The following is an 18,185-nucleotide window of genomic DNA, read 5'->3' as shown; positions in this document are numbered from 1 at the left end:
AGAGAGAGAGAGTGTGTTAAAAATGATATCATGATTGTGTAATACCAATTATGATGACAGATTAAGAATTTGTAGACTGCAGACACTAGCAAACAGGAGAAAGAGGAGTGATATGATTGAGAGTTACAAACTGCTGAAAGGGTCACACAGGATTTCAGTTGATGAAATTTTTCATTTTATGAAGGGTGGGGAAAAGGACAAGAGGGCATCCTTGGAAGCTGAGAATGAATGCTGTCAAGAAGTGGGAGATCTAGATTTTTCTGTCATAGAGTGGTGCGTGATTGAAATGGGTTTCCATTGAATGTTGTGTGTGCAATCAGTGTTAATGAATTCAAGAACAAATATGACAGCTGGTGTATGTAGTGTGTGTGGTCTCCCTCGATGAGTCTCTGACTCCACATTGTAACTCTATGATGATGATTATTACTGTTATTATTATTATTATTATGGATGTTGTACTCAATCATTAATAATAATTATTATTATTATCATCATTATTATCATAGAGTCACAATGTGGAGACATCAAAGTTCATATATTTTGATTGTAATTAAAGTCATGCAAAAATCATCCATGAGAATAATTTATTCTGAAAGTACTGATTACTTTATGGTTAAAATCAAAGGTTGAATAGTAAATTCCTGGAATATCTGTGTTGCACTCCTTTTTTTTTTTTGTTTTATAAGTTATGTCATTTTTATTACATATTTTGATATTTATCAGAACACATAGTAATATTAGAAGATACAATTAAATGAAGAAATATATTATATATTCTATAAATATTTCTCCAGGAACTGAAAATTCAGTAAAACAAACTGATGAGCAGACTGTTGTGCATGAAGGTCGTTACTCAAGAAGGAGAAGAGGCCGAGACTTAGAAGAGACAGTTGAAGAGAATATGCTTGAATCATCTGTTGGTGCACCAAGAAAGGGACGGCCTCTTAGATCCTGCCGGTTAAAGAGGTCAAATGAAGGTAGATGAACTTATTCACTGAACTTAAGCATTCCATGTAGTTTTTTTAGATTTTAAACATCCAATAATAATATATATTACTAAGTTTATCATTATTAATAGACCTCCTTGAAGTGAATACATTCATGTGGTAGGTTCTACTCATTTAGCAACATATTCAATCAGCATCATACTGTGTCTTCGATTCATGTACACACATCATATTCACAACATATTCTGCTCATCAGCCACTCTGTATATAATAATTGCATTCTTCACTAGAAGTTGTAGAAGAAAGACACTGGCGAGTAAAGATAAGATCAGACCACACCTAGTGCTCAAATATGGTCCTCAGTTTTCATTGTGATGAGGAAAGCTTAGAGAGGGCTAGCTATATTTGTGAACAATTTGTCTAGTTCTGAAATCATGGTTATTCTACAGGGGTGGTACAACAAAACCCTTATCTTTACTTGTCGGTGTCATTCTTATACAAAATTCCTGGAATATCTGTGTTGCACTCCTTTTTTTTGGCAATCTATGCAACTCTCAGGAATGGTCTCTTACTATCCTCCATCTCGCATTCCATTCTGTTTTTTTTTTTTTTTAAATCAACTCCATACGTAAGAGGTCTTAAAACCTATAACATGACAGTGCCATGTGTGTGCAAGTGATCAGAGAGAAGAAAGTATGCAAGTGATCAAAGAGAAGAAAGGAACCTTTTAATATATTTCTTGAAGAGTTGGGGAATCTATTCATTTGGAAAAATGGTGTGGGGATAACTGTTTCAAAAGGACAGAGAGATATGGAATAAAGGAAGGATGAGAAATTGGTTTAGTGAGTTTGGAGCTGAAGCATATATGGATTCTGACCAGCAGCTGCTCATGCTCATGCACAATTAGAGGAAAGTGGAGTAACATCTATAGAAATACCAATAGAAAAGACATAATGCAGAATAAGAACATCTCATGGAAAAGCAATTAGAAGGAGTCAATGAAAGAACCATCACCTATTAAGCAAATAGCTCTCTTCTGGATACAGTCAAGCATTCTGAGGAAGGTTTCTGGTGTGCCACCCCAAATTCGAGGACTGAATTCTAAAGTTGGGAAGACTTGGGAATTATAAAGTGTTAGGAGTTGAGAAAAAGAGAAGTATAGTTCAAAATGAAAAAGAATACTAAGCTTTTTTGGAGGCTGAATGGGCTTTAGACATGATGTTTATGCCAGAATAAGCTTAGATGTGAAAGTCACCCTGAGAAGAATAAAACTAATCTTGATTAGCAAGTGGAATGTTATCAGAAGTGATGGAGGAGCATGGCCTTTCTTCTAGGAAATGGCAGGATTATGTTTTGTAATAGTAAAATTCACTAAATTAATTTTACCCCACTCGAGAATGGCAAGAAGATCAGTGTTTAAGGCATTGGAAGATCTTGAAGCCTGAGTTATCTAATTGCTACAAGTCTTTGTAAATGAAGAAAAGGAATGGCGTGTACTGTCATTAGCAATGCCATGATTGGGGATGAACACTCGTGAGGGTAGGTCATTAACATATAGGAGGAAGAGTCTAGGTGAAAGTACAGCCTTAACATACTCCAGCATTGATGGAAAAATCAGATGAGAGGAAACCATCCACCACGATACAATTTTGACAGCCCTGCAAGAGGATTTGAATAAATTAGACAGATGGGAAAACGAATGGGGGGTGTCGGTTTGATGCAGCAAAATGTAGTCTTGAAGTTTGGGATCCATCGATGGGAGGCTGCATACTTGATTGGAGGAGCTGTACTGGAGGAAGTAAGAGAGAGAGAGAGAGAGAGACAAGAGATCTGGGGGTGATGATTGATAGAAAACTGAAATTCAGGGAGCATATTGCAAAGGTGGTGAAGGTAACCCAGAGGATTGCTGCAATACTGAGAAGGACACTGACCTGTCGAGATAAAAGAATTATCATTCCGTTGTATAAGACCCTGATCAGACCACAAGTGGACTATTGTTCTCAAATTTCATCCCCAGGATTTGAAGGGGATAAATTAACTGTGGAAAGGATACAGAGGCAGATAACAAAGATGGTTTCAGGACTGTACAATATCAGTTATGAGGATCGGCTGAGGGAATGTGGACTGCAGAGTTTGGTGGATAGAGAAGGAGAGGCGATATGATCAAAACTTTTAAACTGTTGAGAGACAGTTACAGGGTGAACATTGGGGAGTTCTTTTGCTTGGTGGAACAGCGGAAAGGAGCAATGACAAGAGGCCATCCCTGGAAGTTATGAAAGGAAGCTGCGAGCAAGAGGGTGAGGAGTGTTTTCTTTGCGTGGAGGTTGGTTGAACCATAGAATGCATTGCCTGAGAGAGTGGTGACAGCAACAACGGTCAATGAGTTCAAGAAGTGGTATAATGGACTTTGTGTTTCCTAAGAAAGATCTCCCACGATGAGTCTCTTGACTCCATGGAGACCTGAATAATAATAATAATAAACAACCAGAGTGGAAGCTGGCAATCTGCTTACTAAGTGTAGGAGAGAGAGAGAGAGAGAGATCATAAGATGGCAGCTTGATAAAAAGGCTGCAATACCAGTCTCAAACAAATACCATGGAAATATCAAGTGATCATGAGCTTCTCCAAAGTTTTCCATGTCCTGAGTTCAAAGGTGGACAGGACAAGGTTACTAAGTAGATCTTCTGCAATATCAAGAATAGTGGAATCCATATCAGTATGGCAACCTAAAAGCAGACTAGCACAACATGCCTTGGAAAAAAGACCATTTCATCAGGTGGAAGAAAGCTTACTATGTGTATTTCATGTTTTATAGAACCCAGTAAACTGCAATAGAACTGATTGTGTAACCCCATACAAATTTTGGCATACCACTCTATATGCACATCTGCAATAATCACAGGAAAATGTTATTTGATTATTTTATTTTAAATTAAAGTTCTAGCTTCAATATGATAGGAACACCATAATTTTTGCCACAGTGAATGCTGATTGCCATGTAACAGTGAAGAAAAGAGTGGTGCACATTGTTTGTGCTAGAGTTACATCACCACAAATCATAATGAAGTGTGGATATGTAGGATTGTTTTATTTAGATTTTTTTATTACAGTTTTGTTGTTGTTTATTTGATTTTTTTTGGTATTATTTTTTGAGGGAGATTTTTTCATTGTCATGTTATTGAAATTATTTATGATGACTTGCATAGTTGATTTGTTTTGAGGAGTTAATTAAAGAACAGCATCATGCAGTTGCAGATAAAAGCTACACAGTTTATGCCTCCCACTCTGAGAAAGTGCCCGGTCTCTAGTTCATTGTATGTATAACCTTTAGGCATGACCTTGCAGAGTAGGTGGTGGCTGAATTATTCAGTAGCTGTTCCGAGAGCCTTCTGATACATTACTATCAAGTTCAGTCACATCTGCTCTCAGCAGCCAGCATGTGGAACTGGTTTTTTGCTGTGGTCTTAAATGAAGCTAGTGTTACAATTACATTTATTCCATGTAACACTTATATAAATGTTATGTAAATGACATTTTTACCCTGGACATAATATAAAGAATTCATCTGTGTAAGTGTATTTCCTTCTTAGTTTTTAGAATATTTGTAGTTTTATGTGCAAATCCAAATAGTGAGTTTTTGAACAGAAAGTGTAAAAATTGCTGCCATATGATTAAACTGATACTAATCATGATTTAAAATTAAAAGTCATTATCAAATTTTAAGACTTCTCTTGATGAAACTTTCCCCTTCTTTTACCTTAGTTGTTTAAAGTATAGTACATTGGAACTACAGTAGTGTTCAAAACCTAAGTACAAACACTATTTCTGAAGATTACAACTGCAAATTCAGATGAATCAGCTTGTGGAAATTTGTATAACTAAGCAAATTGTTTTTGAAGGAAGCTCTTTTCATGGAAGAATAAAGTTGTTCTGATATTGCCAGAGAGTTTGGAATCTCACATAGCATTGTATCCAGGCTCTAGGAAGAGTTTCAAACCAATGGAATGTGTTCCAGAGGTTTTTGCTAAAAGGTCGCCCTTACTCTACTACAGAGCATGAAGACAGATTTTTGTTTATATAGCAGTAAAACATAATTGATGCACCATGTCAGGTCAGCTTAAATTTGGCTCCATTAAAGCACAGGGATGCAGACAAATTATGGCAAAACATCAAGCAAAAGTAAGCCCATATGCTCAAACGCCTGTAGTCTGCATCACTTTATAAACAGCTCATTATAGAGTTGTAAACAGCTCATATTTTCAGTGGCATTGTATCCATAAAAATTTGATAAAACACCAATAGGCTAATGTACTCCTTACAGATGAGAGTCATTTTAGTCTTTCCTCCAATTTTAGACAACACTTGATCTTGCATGAAAGTATTACTATCGTGAGAATGTTCTTGAAAGGGATAGATATGGTGGTATTGTGATCATGGTGTGAGGGTGGCATTATGCTTAATGGATGCATCAAGCTACAAGTGGTGGAAAAGTTACTGTGACTGGTGAACGATGCTGCAATGAAATTCTTCGACATCATGTTTGATTGTTTTGTAGTGCTGTAGTTGAAGAATTCATTTTTATGGATGACAATGCTACACCACATTGTACACAAGCAGTGGAGATACTTCTGGAGATCAAGGATATTAATTAAGCCGAGTGGCCAGCATGCTCCCAGATCTCAACCCATAGAACATGTTTTGGATTCAATAGGGAGATGCATTGCTGCTTGAAATTCCTCTTCAGAAAACAAACAAGGCCTTATCCTTGCTCTGAAGGAGGAGTAGGCCATTTTGCCTCAAAAACTCCTGAATCACTTGGTGCTAAGCATGATATGACATTGTGAGAGCTGTATCACAGTTCAGGATGGACATATTCCATATTGAAATGTTTCTACATCATTTTCTGTAAACACTGTACATTAATTTTAGGAAATTGGTAGCTTTTGCTGTATTGCAATTTAATTTGTATGAAATTTTTATAACACATTTTTGTGGAATATAATTTATTAGTATGCTGGCAATAAATTTATGTCCACATTTGGCTATAGTTATGATTTTTTCATAAACAGGTAAAATGTAGTTCGTCCTTAGCTTTTGGACACTAGTATAGTAGAAAGATGAGAAGAAAGAAAAAAAAATTTGTTAGCATGGAATTTGAAGGCTTGCAGATTATATGCTTTAGAAAATGCATAAAGGATGGAGGGTTGTTCCAAAAGGTAGCAGCAGAAGGAATGAACAAATTCAACTCCAAACTCACAGAAGAAAAATTTGTTCTGTGAGTTTGGAGTTGAATTATGAAGGAGTAATGAATAACAGCTGCACTTTTTTTTAACAGATTTAGAGGAGAGCAGTAGAATTAACAATGTAAGTTCTGACATTATTAATTCTAACAATGTTGATGACATTTTAACATTCTAACATTGAAATGTCCATCACTGTGATACTGATAGACACTGACTATTGAAATATTTGTGAAAAATGTATGCATGAGAAACTAAATTTGTGTGTAAGATAGTGCAGTGAATTAGTGAGAGATGGGTCATTAATCGAGTTAATTACTCTCTTCTGTACAAAGTCAAGTATTTTGAGGGGGCTGTTAGGGAGATCACCTGAAATTTGAGTACAATATTCAATATCTAGATGAATTTGTGATTTCTATAGAATTGGTGATTATTCAGAGGTAAAATAAATCCTTGAGCAAAAGAGGAAGCCTAATTTCTTAGATTTGGCAAGGAGGCAATATTTATAATATTCTTAACAAAACTATCAGAACTTCATTGAAGAATAGGTTAGAGATCACAGTTTGAAGTTTTAGATGTTGTTATCTGGAAGTTTTGTTGATAACAGTGAATAGGATTTGCAGTTAATAGGAAAAGCTCAGTAGTATCCAGAAAGAAGAGAGTAGATGAAAGAATGAAGCCTTGCAGAAACCCAGCTTTACTTGCAAAATGTGAGGACAAAGCTTCACCTGCCATCTCACATAGGGTGTGACCAGAGAGAGAGAGAGAGAGAGAGAGAAGAAAGAGAACTGTCAACCAAATTACAGAAATCAGAAGACTGACCATATTGGAGCAGCAGCAGCATCATAGCATAGGTTGAGCAAGCAGTGCCCTCGCTCAGGCACAGTGTCCTAAGCAATGCAAGGATTCCTTGTTAGTGACTTTTGAGTATTATAATAGTTGATTGTTAATGGTTTCTCCATTACTTAGAAGGAATTGAAGAGAGAGAGAGAGAGAGAGAGAGAGGATTTGTTGTCCTTCTTAGGAATGAGTTGAATATGGGCTAATCATCTCTTATTATTCATCAGGAAGTAAAAAAGGCACATCATCACATGTGCTAGCATGTTGGCCATGTGGATAATTCTTCTGCTCACAATTCAATCAACAGGCTGTGGGTTAAAATTCCATTGTGAGCATGAATTTTGTGAATGTCATTAGAGTAGATGAATTTCATTCTTTGTTGTGAGTGCACCACCTTTTATTAAAGGTCTGAAATGTCTCAAAAAAGTTCGACATTGCCTCCAGTGAAACACATATTCTAATCCTTGGTCCGCTGTACTAACATGTGATAGATTTGGATTTGTAATCTTTCATGGGTGGGATTCGTTTAAAAAAAAAAAAACCTACTAAACATGTATTGTTAATTTTCCAGTGGCATACAAAACGAATTTCCAAAAATGAACAGTGTGATTCATGAATATAAATTTTATTCAGTTACTTTACTTGTGTATTGTGTAAGTGAGTATAGTGCTAGAAATAAAAGAAACAGATAACTCATTAAATAAATACATTTTTAATGACAGCACCTCAATTCCTTCATGGTGATTATATCACAACTTTCAGCACACCCTTGTATAACTGTACATGTAGTTTTAAATTTAGGTTGTTTTAAAAATGGCAAAAAAAAAACCCAATAAGGACACAATTTAATGAAGCTACTGGAGACAGAAAACTTGAAGCAAGAAAATGTTGAGGCAGGTAAGGTAACAATGAATAATTATAATAACACTAAGGTAAGTCAGTTAGAATATAAGAAAAAAGAAGTAACATGTTACTGGTGATTTAATAATGAAATTTTCACTTGCTGATGGAGTAATTACTCTGTTAGCAATCACGAGAGAAATAGAAAAGGAATGGAGATGGAACTAATGATTGAAGTAGGGATAAATGTAGAATCAGAGAGGATATGCAAGGATTGTTGGAAGAAGTGAGAAAGAAAAGTGAGAGAGTAAAAATCGTTAGTTTATTATGATATATAACTGAGTTAAGAAGGAAGAAATTATATTCTTGGTTTCATCCTTTATCCAAATGTAAGCAAAATGTAAGGAAACAAAGTTTGTGCATGAAGTAACTTCACAACTGAGCTACTTGTGTATAAAGGTTAATGACTTCGTATCAATTGCCTTAGTATTCCATAATACGGTGCACATATTCTTACGAACATGTATAATGCTATGCATTATGGGAAGGGCCACTACCCAGAGCGGTTGTCGTCGAGTATTGAAGAGCTTCTAGATATGACCTTGGATCTGTAGAACTGCTTTGGCACTCTGTTGAACTTTGATGGAGTAGAGCTTTTCTCTAGGGTTATTGTCAATTTTCTGTAGAGCAGCAGCAATTGCTGGACAGGAATAAATATGGACATCTGTTATTTCAACTCCTGGGCAGGTTTTGCATGTTTCACAGCTCCTACTACTGTCCAGATGAATTTTCATGTCTTTAAAATGTTCCATCCTTAGTCTGGTGATGATTATGGTTATTTCTCTATTTTTATTAATTATACTGATTTTGTTCTTCTTCTTGATAGTTTGTTTTACCAATCTTATTTTGGCGACAGAGTTAGCATCAGTTAGTGATAGTGTGTGTAATTTTTGAGTAAGTATCTTGCTTCTTTGGCTAGTCTGTCTGCTCTTTCATTGCCTTCAATATTTACATCAGCTGATATCCACTGCAGTGTGTCGTTCTTATTTTTCAAATTTAAAGTTGTTAATAGTTCATGAATTTCCTGTGTTAGTTTTCTTTTTCCATTTTTTTATTATTTTTTCTTTTATTGCCTCACGTGCAGATTTTGAGTCAGTAGATGGTTATTCCTTCTGTAATGTTTATTACTAGATTTGAGAGCTGTTTGTATGGCTGTTAATTCACAAGTGAAGTTTGAAGCTATTTTGCCAGCTGTGGTTTTGATTTGCATTTCCTCGCCTCCAGGTAGAGTTAGAAAAACCCCTGAACCTCCTGAAAGTTAAGTGCTTCCTCAGATGATCCATCAGTGTAGGCAATGACATGGTTTGAATTATTTAAGTGATGTATAGTGTCAAGTCCGTTTAAGTTTATCATTGTGTTTTTTGGAAGAATAGTGGAAAAGAATGGCTCTTTGCTTATTCCAATAGATAGGTGCTCTAAGTCAATCTGTTTTCTAATTTCATGATCATATTATAATGTAGATAATTTCTTTAGTCTAGATTTTCTTGTCCAGGCATCGAAAGTCCTGAGTGAGATGTGATCCTGTTGGTAGCTCCTGATTATGTTAGTGAATTTAACTGTGGAGAGTTTTCTTCTGTCTTCTAGTATGTGAAGCCCACACTCTTGTTGAGCTTTTAAATTATTTGTGGATGAGACTGCACCTATGATAATTTTTGCTGCTCTTGATCGTACTCTGTCAAGTTTTTCTTTTGAGCTAGTAGAAGCTAGAGCCCTGATTGATGACGCATATTCCATAGTGGGTCGTTTGAGTGCTGTATATGTAGTTTTGAGTGTCTTCGGTTTTGCACCCCACTTTGTTCCACAAAGCCTTTTGATGATATTAAACTTTTTAAGAGCTTTATTAGATAGATTTGTAATATGAGTTGTAAATCTGAGTTCAGTATCTAGGATTAGGCCTAAGTATTTTGGAGACTAAGTTTTTTCTATTTTGGTATTTTGATTTGAGGGTTGTAAGTGTGTCTATTTTTTGTATCAGTAGAGAAGATGCTCAGTTTTGTTTTTTCTGGGTTTATCTGTAGTTTAAGTTCCTTTGCCCATTTTTCTAAGCCTTTTATTGAATTATTTAGGACTTTTTCAGATTGTTGAGGATTACTGCTTGTGTGCCAGATTTCTATATCATCTGCATAGCATGCTATTTTTGTGTAATTTATTATGTGAGGATAGATATTGTTCATATAGATGAGAAATAGGAGTGGGCATAAAACAGAACCTTGTGGGATTCCAGCCCAAGTTTGATGCATGTTGGAATAAATTCCACTAACTTTTACTTTCATTTTTCTTCTTTTCCTGAAATCTGAAATCCAAATTAATGCATTCCCCTTTATTCCAGTATCGTATGCAATTTTTATTAACTTTTGTCTCTAGATGTGGCCGTAGGCAGCTGTGAGATCCAAGAATATTGCTGTTGTCTTCTTTGGTGGTTTTTCTTGAAAGCCATTTATGCTGGATTGGCAAAGATAAAATAATTGATCTTTTGTGCTGTGTCGAGACCTGTATGCAGTTTGGTAGAAGTTGATCTCGTTATTTTCTAAGAGCCAATTCATAAGTCTGGTAGGTATTATCCTTTCATTTAGTTTGCAGAGAGTGCTAGTCAAAGCTATTGGTTTGTAGCTTTTATAGTCACAAGGGTTTTGTTAGGTTTTAGTAAGGGTATAATGACTGATGTTTTCCAGAATTTTGGTAGTTTACCTTTATTCCAGGAGGTGTTAAGTATCTTCAGAAGGCAGTTTTTGACTGTTTTTCCCATGTTTTTAATCATGTGTCCAAAGATAAGATCAGTTCTGGGTGATTTTTCGGGTCAATTTGACCCAAAGTGGTTTCGATCTTTATTGAGGTCTCATCAATGGGAGCCAGACCCAGGAGTGATATCAAGATTGAAGTAATGCAGAAGTCATATTTTCATATACAAGTAGTCAAATCACTTCAACCTTAGTATCACTTCTGGGTCCTGCTCCCACTGATGAGACCTCAATAAAGGTCAAAACTGGTCTGGGTCCCTTTCCATAATGCATAGCATTATACATGTCCATATGGATATGTGCGTTGTATTTTATTATTATTATTATTATTATTATTATTATTACCAAACACCTCCAGGGAGTCCAAAGACTCACCGAGGGAGGGTACCTACTCTACAACTCTCCATCTCCACAACTCCACCAGCCGCAACTAACTTCACCATCTACACCAACGCCATCTACCGCCAACTATTACCACTGGTATTTTCACAAACAAACATCCATGCCCACAGCAGGATTCGAACCCGCAGCCTTTTGGCTGGAGAGCGGATACGCTAGCCACTCGGCCAACATTAGTATTAATGGATACTAATGTAACTGATATGAAGTCATTAGCCTCTATGCACAAGTAGCCCATTTATGAAGTTACTTCACGTGCAAACTTTGTTTGCTTACACTTGGATAAAGGATGAAACCAGGAATATAATTTCTTGGCATCTTTAATTTATACTATAACCAAGATAAAAAATCTTTCAATATGATAGAAAATGATTCAGTGCGCAGGCATTGTAGAAGAAACGGATGTAAGTTTTTGGATGTAGAAGTGAGTATGATGGTAGAAAGATTTGTATGAGAGAACTTGAAACCAGGAGCCTAGAGAAATTATTAATTGGGTTGTGATCTAGTGCAGAGAGTCACAGAATATGTGTGTGTGTATACGTTCAGCTGTGTTATTCAACTACGATAATGATATGAATGTCATTAAGCATTGTTATGAATCTGGTGAAGGGGGTTGAAATTTCTGCTTTGGGTTCAGATTTTTTGTGCATGTCTGTTGAGTTGCCCAACTGGACCAAGCAGAATGTAGACGTAAGTATGCAAAAATGCCAGGAGGTAATCTGTTATATCTATACAGATATGCCATGAGCATCAGAAACAAAGGGGTAGAGTTCATTGCCTTGGTAATATATTTTGTCCTAAGATTATTGGCATTGGTGAAGCCTGGCTATCAGAGTTAGATGCTGTAACTGGAACTGAAAAAGGATATAGAATTTTTAGGAAAGACAGTAGAGATAGAAAAGGAGTGAGGAAGTATTGTATCAGGTGAATTGTGTTCATTTAGAATAGTAACTCTTGCAAGCAATAATAGTAATAATGTCCCATGCATGCAGCAGTGATGTGAAGCTATCTGGCATAAAGTCAAGGCTAACAGGATGAAATCTATGGTGGAGTGTTGCTAGTGGTTCAGCAGCTGGGGATGATGAAATGAATTGCAAATTACCTTGATGGGTATCAAGTGAATAATCATTATGGGTGACTTATAAATTATTCAGACATTGATTGGGTAGAAGAGAAATCTCGTGTTAGAAATGAAGGAGAATTTATGGTTCTCTTGCAAGACAACCTTCTCAAGTAACTTGTGAAAGAAGTTCCTTCGTTCCTTTAGTCCAATGGTATCAGTTACTGAATGGCAAGGATATCAGCATTGCATGGAAAGCTTTGAAAAGGTTCTTTGAGGTCAAAGAGTGTTAGATTTGATCACAGTGTCAAAAGGGATCTCAGTTAAGAATATGAATGTTTTGCCACCAGTTGGCAGTTGTGATCATGCTGTCTTGGGAAGTAGCTAACTATATGGATATTCCAATTAGGTTATATGCTGAACTACAAAGCCTAAAATTATGACAAACTCAGGAGATTACTATCTTTAGTCCAATGGTGTCAATTACTAAATGGCAAGGATATCAGCATTGCAAGGGAAGATTTGAAAAGGTGCTTAAATGAGACAGATGAGTCTCTAGAGTTCGAAGAACAAATAGTTCTTCTAAGCCGTATCCATCCTGAGGATAAGATGGCTAGCCCTATGCCTCCCAGTGTCCTATGTCTGTAGATGCGGGTGTTCACGGGGCCAGTTTGCCTGCTTGTGGGCAGAAAAATCCCAGATAAACTGGGGAGAAAAACCCTGCTATCCACGTCCAAGACCGGCTAACTTGGCTATATCTGAGAAAGATTCTTAAGCTCCTCATATTGGTGACGGGAATTGAACTCAGGACTCTCCTTTCCCAGGCATATGGTTGCAAAGTGTATAGCCACTCAGCTAACTGTGTGGACCAAGAAAAATTCAACAGAATAACTGTAGTGAATGCAGATGTTACCATTGTGTCAAAAGTAGATGAGATTGTTCAAATAATGAATGCTTGCTTTGCTAAGATGATCTGTCAACTAGGACAAGCACAGGTGTATGTAGCATGTTGCAGAATGCTACCACTCTAATCTCTTCATGGATGAAGAGATTAGAGTGCATAAGAATGAGGGTTTAAGAGCTGTTGCATAACTTGGATATCAATTTATCAATAGAGCCAAATGAAATATTAGTATGTGTGTGTGCTAAAGTAATGTTCAGCTGAAATGGCCTGACCCTTGACATGTTTGCATAACTTGAGTCTCAGCTCATAAAAATCTCATAGGAAGGAAAAGAATGTATGATAGTGTGCCTAACTATGGGGTGGTGAGGGGTGAAGATTTTAGAGAAGTATGTAAGAACTTACATACTTCTCTAAATGGGTTGACAGACAAACAAACTATACTTTGCAAAGAACAGCATGAGTTTACTAAAAGGAGTTTATGTTTTAGCAATTTGCTTATATTTTATAAGAATGTTATAGCTAAGTTGGATAAAGGAAATGGATACACTCTGATACTGTTAGCCTTTGCTAAGACATTTGAAAGGATACCATATGAAAGGCTGTTGCATAAACTGGAGAACATGGGACTGGAATATAAAGTATTGACTTGGATAAGTGGATAGTTGACAGACAGCTATAAGAAAGTAGTATATGGTGGGTTTGATTCGACAAGATTTAACATGACCAGTGATGTACCCTAGGGATCAGGCCTGGACAATTGTTTATCAGTCTATAAATTAATTATATTGGGAAGAACCTGACAGGAGATGTTCAATTGCTTGCTGATGATGTTGAAATAGGCAGGCTGTTAAGGATGCTACTGATATACAGCACTTACAGAATTACTTAAATAATCTGGATCACCTGGCAAATAATAATGGCTATTGATTCAATGTTAGTAAGTGTAATGTTATGCAATTTTGGTGTGATCAAGTTTCCAATGACATATTATATTAGTAGGTTTATGTCACATTGCAAAAAATACAACTCAGAGGACAATTGTGATGTTGAAATGAACATTGATATAAGGAAGGAATGGATATCAGAACTAGTGGTGGGCACAAATGACTTGAATAGTGAGACAAAGAATGTGGAAAGGGATTTGAAGAAGTTGTTGCAGGAAGTGAAGGAAAATAGTGTCCTTGGGAAAGTGATTAGTTTGTTGCCCAGATAAGACAGTAGTGAACTGAGGAGAGCAATGATTCTGAATAATAAGATGGCTGAATTGTGTCAGGTGGAGAGTGTTCAATTTGAGAATGTATTGGATGAATTCAAAGGGAAGTTAGAATGGTTCAAAGCTGATGGGATGCATTTGAATGGGTTTGGTGTTGGTCATTTGGAGCGATTGTTATTTAATAAGAGTGCACAGGGGTTCATATGAAATTAGTACCACTAAGAGTCATAGAGAGGTTGAGAAGCTGGTTATGGAAGGATGGGAAAAGGATAGATACGAAGGTGAGGAACTTAGTAGAGCAAAGTGATGCAGTACAAAATGATGGGGATAATAAGAATATACAAAATCAGAGTCAGGATCAGGGAAGCAGGGATGGTCAGAATGAAGGAAGAAGTGCACTATAGCAGAGAGAGAGAGAGAGAGTAAAAAGTGATTGTTGATGGGATGGCCTCAAAGAGTGGAGAATTATTATGCTTGTATACCAATGTATGGATTGTCAAAAAGGGGGCAGAGTTTGCAGCATTGATTGAATCAGTATTTATAATCAGTATAAGTGAAACTTGGTTGACTGAGGATGATATACTGTCTGGACTTGAAATGGTAGGATATAGAATTTTCTGAAAGGATAGGAGGATGAGGAGTATTTTTAATGGTAGCAGAGGAATCATGTCCTTCAAGAGTCGAAGTGGAAAATAGTAGTACGTGTGAAGATTTTGATGCTGTTTGGTGTCAAGTTGAGATCAGTAGAATAGTATGTCTAATAGGATGCTGTTATAGGCCAGGGAATGTGGAGAGTATTGATAGTGAAATGGTTAGACAAATTAGTTGGGAAAATAAAAGGAAGATGATCCTAATGAGAGATTTTAATCTTAGAAATGCAGATTGGAAAGAAGAGATGGTGTTCATTAAGAAGGAGATTAAATTTGTTGAGTTTCTGCAGGACTATCTAAAGCATTATGTGATGGAAGCAACACAAGGTTTATTAGTGTTAGATTTTGTGATATCCTCACAGGATGTGGTTGTGAATGAGCTATGAGCACTGCCACCTATTGATGGAAGTGAGCATGAGGTATTGGTTTGGAAGGTAGTCAAACAGGAAAATAGTTGTTATCAAGAAGTTTGTTATCAATATGTGTGGAACCATAAGATGGGTGATTATGACAAGCTTCCTAATCAACTAGCATCAGTGCACTGGGTTGATGAGTTGTGTAGAAAGAATGTTGACAGTGAATGGGAAATGATAAGGCAGTACTAACACAAGCCATGCATAACTGCATCCAAGAGTTAAATGAATATATACAGTAGGAGTGAGATGGATGAGCAGTGAAATCAAACAAGCAGTGTTACAAAATAAGTTGCTTTGGAGGAAGTACAAGAAAGTTTGCAGTGAACAGATGCATGAAGAATATAAAGTGCAGACCAGAAAAGTGACAAGCATGGTTAAAAAAGAAAAAGTAGAATATGAGTGGAGATTGGCCAGTCAGGTCAAAGCTAATCCAAGGAAATTTTTCTGCTATGTGGAAAGTGTGAGGAAAAATAATCATGGCAGGTTTATGCTGTGCAACATGTAGAAAGGAAGGCAAGAATTAGGAAAATTGAAGGTGAAAGAATCAGAGGTGTACCAAGTGTTGCTCGAGTCAGATGTTAATAAGACTGTGGGAAAGGATGACGTATCACCATTTATTTTTAATGAATGTGCAAAAGAGTTAGCCGTGCCCTTGTCCTGGTTATTTAATGAAAGTCTTGTAATGGGGAATATTCCTAAGGAGTAGAAAGAAAGCAAAATGATATCTCTCCATGAGCATGGTTTGAGAACAGACTTTTCCAATTATAGACCAGTCTGTATATCTGCAGTTGTGATCAAAGTCTTGGAAAAATTGGTTAGAAATAGAATACAAAATTGGGCTGATTGACATAAGATTCTCTATGTCAATCAGGTCTTGTTTTAGAAATCTCCTTATGTTTTATGATAAGGTGATGAATGTGTTGGATAAGAGAGAATCATATATGTGATATTCTTGGACTTTGCAAAAGCATTTGATAGATTACCACATGATAAGTTGATGTACAAGCTGCAGAGGGTAGGAATAAATAGTATATTGGTTAGATGGATTGGAGATTGGCTCTCTGAATGATACCAGCAAGTTGTGTATGATGGAGTAGTTTCTCAGAAAAGGAAGGTGACCAGTGGTGTACCTCAGGATTCTGTTCTTGGACCCTACTGTTTAAGTTACTTATTAATGATATTTCATGTGTATTGACTGGGGATCTTTAAATGTTTGCTGATGGTGCAAAGTTAGGTAAAAGTATCAGGAGTTGTGCTGATGTTAATTCTCAACAGGATTTGAATAGGCTTTTAGCTTTGACATGTGAGTGGGATTGCAGTTTTAATATTAATAAATTAAAGGTGTTACACTTTGGAATACAGAGATATAAGGCTATGTACTGTATCAGTGGAGCTGTACTTCATGAAGCGGATGAGATTCGGGATCTTGGAGTGATGGCAGACAGTGTTCTGAAGTTCCGGAGGCACATCACACGTGTTGCAAAGAGTGCACAATGTGTTGCTGCTATGATAAAAAGTACATTGACATGTAGGGATAAGGAGATCGTGTCTCTCTGTATAAGGCATTGGTTAGACCATATATGAATTATTGCCCAGATTTGATCATCTAGTTGTCATAGGTGAAAAGTATGTGGAAACACTAGAGAGGTCCAAAAACTAATAACCTGATATCACTTTGGTTATTAGTTTGAGAGAATGTAGATAGGAGGAAAAGAGGGGATATGATAGAGACCTTCAAGTTAGTTAAGGGATTTTATCAGATTAATACAGAAGAAATTATAAAAAGAGTGGATGTTAAGATAGGAAGAATGTGAGGTCATCCCTGAAAGTTGTATAAAGACGTGGTGAAGAAGGATTTGAGAAGTAGATTTTTTATGTGGAGAATTGTTAGTGAGTGGAATGCATTGCCTGAGTGCATTGTGAATGCAGGTAGTGTAAATAACTTCAAAGCTCATTATGATAGACATGTTGCTGGTTGAGTGGGCCCACCATGATGAGTCTGTTGAGTTCATTGAGGTTATCAAATAATAATAATAATAAGGAAGTCATTTTTGTCGCTTTACAAGGCCTTGATACAGCTGCAACTGCATTATTTTGTGCAGATTTGGTCTCCTGGGTTTGAAGAGAATAAAGAGGCTGTGGAAAGGGTCCGAAGAAGAAGAAGAGTAACAAAGATGATATTGAGATTATGGAATGCACATTATGGGAACTGATTGAGAGTATGTGGACTATAGAAACTAGTTAACAGGAGGAAAAAGGGGTGATGTGATATGATATGGATCTATAAACTTCTGAAACTGCATTATAGTTTATCAACTGGTAATTTTTTTTGTTATATGGAGGGTGGGGAGAGGACAAGGGGGGGGACATCCATGGAAGTTAAATTTGTGTGTAGTTAAGAAAAGGGCAAGAGTTAGAATTTTCTCTCACAGGGCAGTGAGTGAGTGGAACAGTTTGCCTGTTGAAGTAGTGAGTACATCCAGTGTGAATGATTTTAAGAGCATGTATGAAAGTTATTTGTTTATTTTATTTCTAAGTGTGATTTTATTACTTATAATACTGTTCTACATAGTAGTAGAGCACATGGAAGTCTTCTGAATACAGAATATCGTTCATATTTGAATCGCCGGCCTGGTTGGCCGAGCAGTTAGCATATCCACTCTCCAGCCAAAAGGCTGCGGGTTTGAATCCTACCGTGAGAATGATTGTGTGTGGAAGTATAAGTGGTGGGCAGTGGATGCCATTGGTGCAGTGGCGTAGCTGGGGGGGGGGGTCCACCCCAGGTGGCACTTTGAACCTTTTTGAACTTTTACAGTTAATTCTAAAATACAGTCTCTAGAACTCAGTTCCAAATATTGTAATACTACTGCAAATTTTC

The 18,185-nt window shown here is 36.6% G+C and overlaps 1 protein-coding gene across 1 annotated transcript in view; it reads left to right on the top strand.

The window, feature by feature from the left end:
* The window catches only part of LOC150110289 (uncharacterized), a 359,887-nt gene that overhangs the window by 298,638 nt on the left and 43,064 nt on the right, over positions 1 to 18,185 (top strand). The window contains exon 11 of the mRNA XM_090395274.1: positions 795 to 977. Within this exon, the coding sequence (XP_090251400.1) occupies positions 795 to 977 (183 nt within the window). The remainder of the gene's footprint in view (positions 1 to 794; positions 978 to 18,185) is intronic.

The sequence above is a fragment of the Typopeltis vanoorti genome, chromosome 1, assembly GCF_054136105.1.
Source record: "Typopeltis vanoorti isolate ZY-2024b chromosome 1, IOZ_Tvanoo_1.0, whole genome shotgun sequence".
Taxonomy (NCBI): Eukaryota; Metazoa; Arthropoda; class Arachnida; order Uropygi; family Thelyphonidae; genus Typopeltis; species Typopeltis vanoorti.
This window is presented reverse-complemented; position numbering and strand designations above follow the sequence as displayed.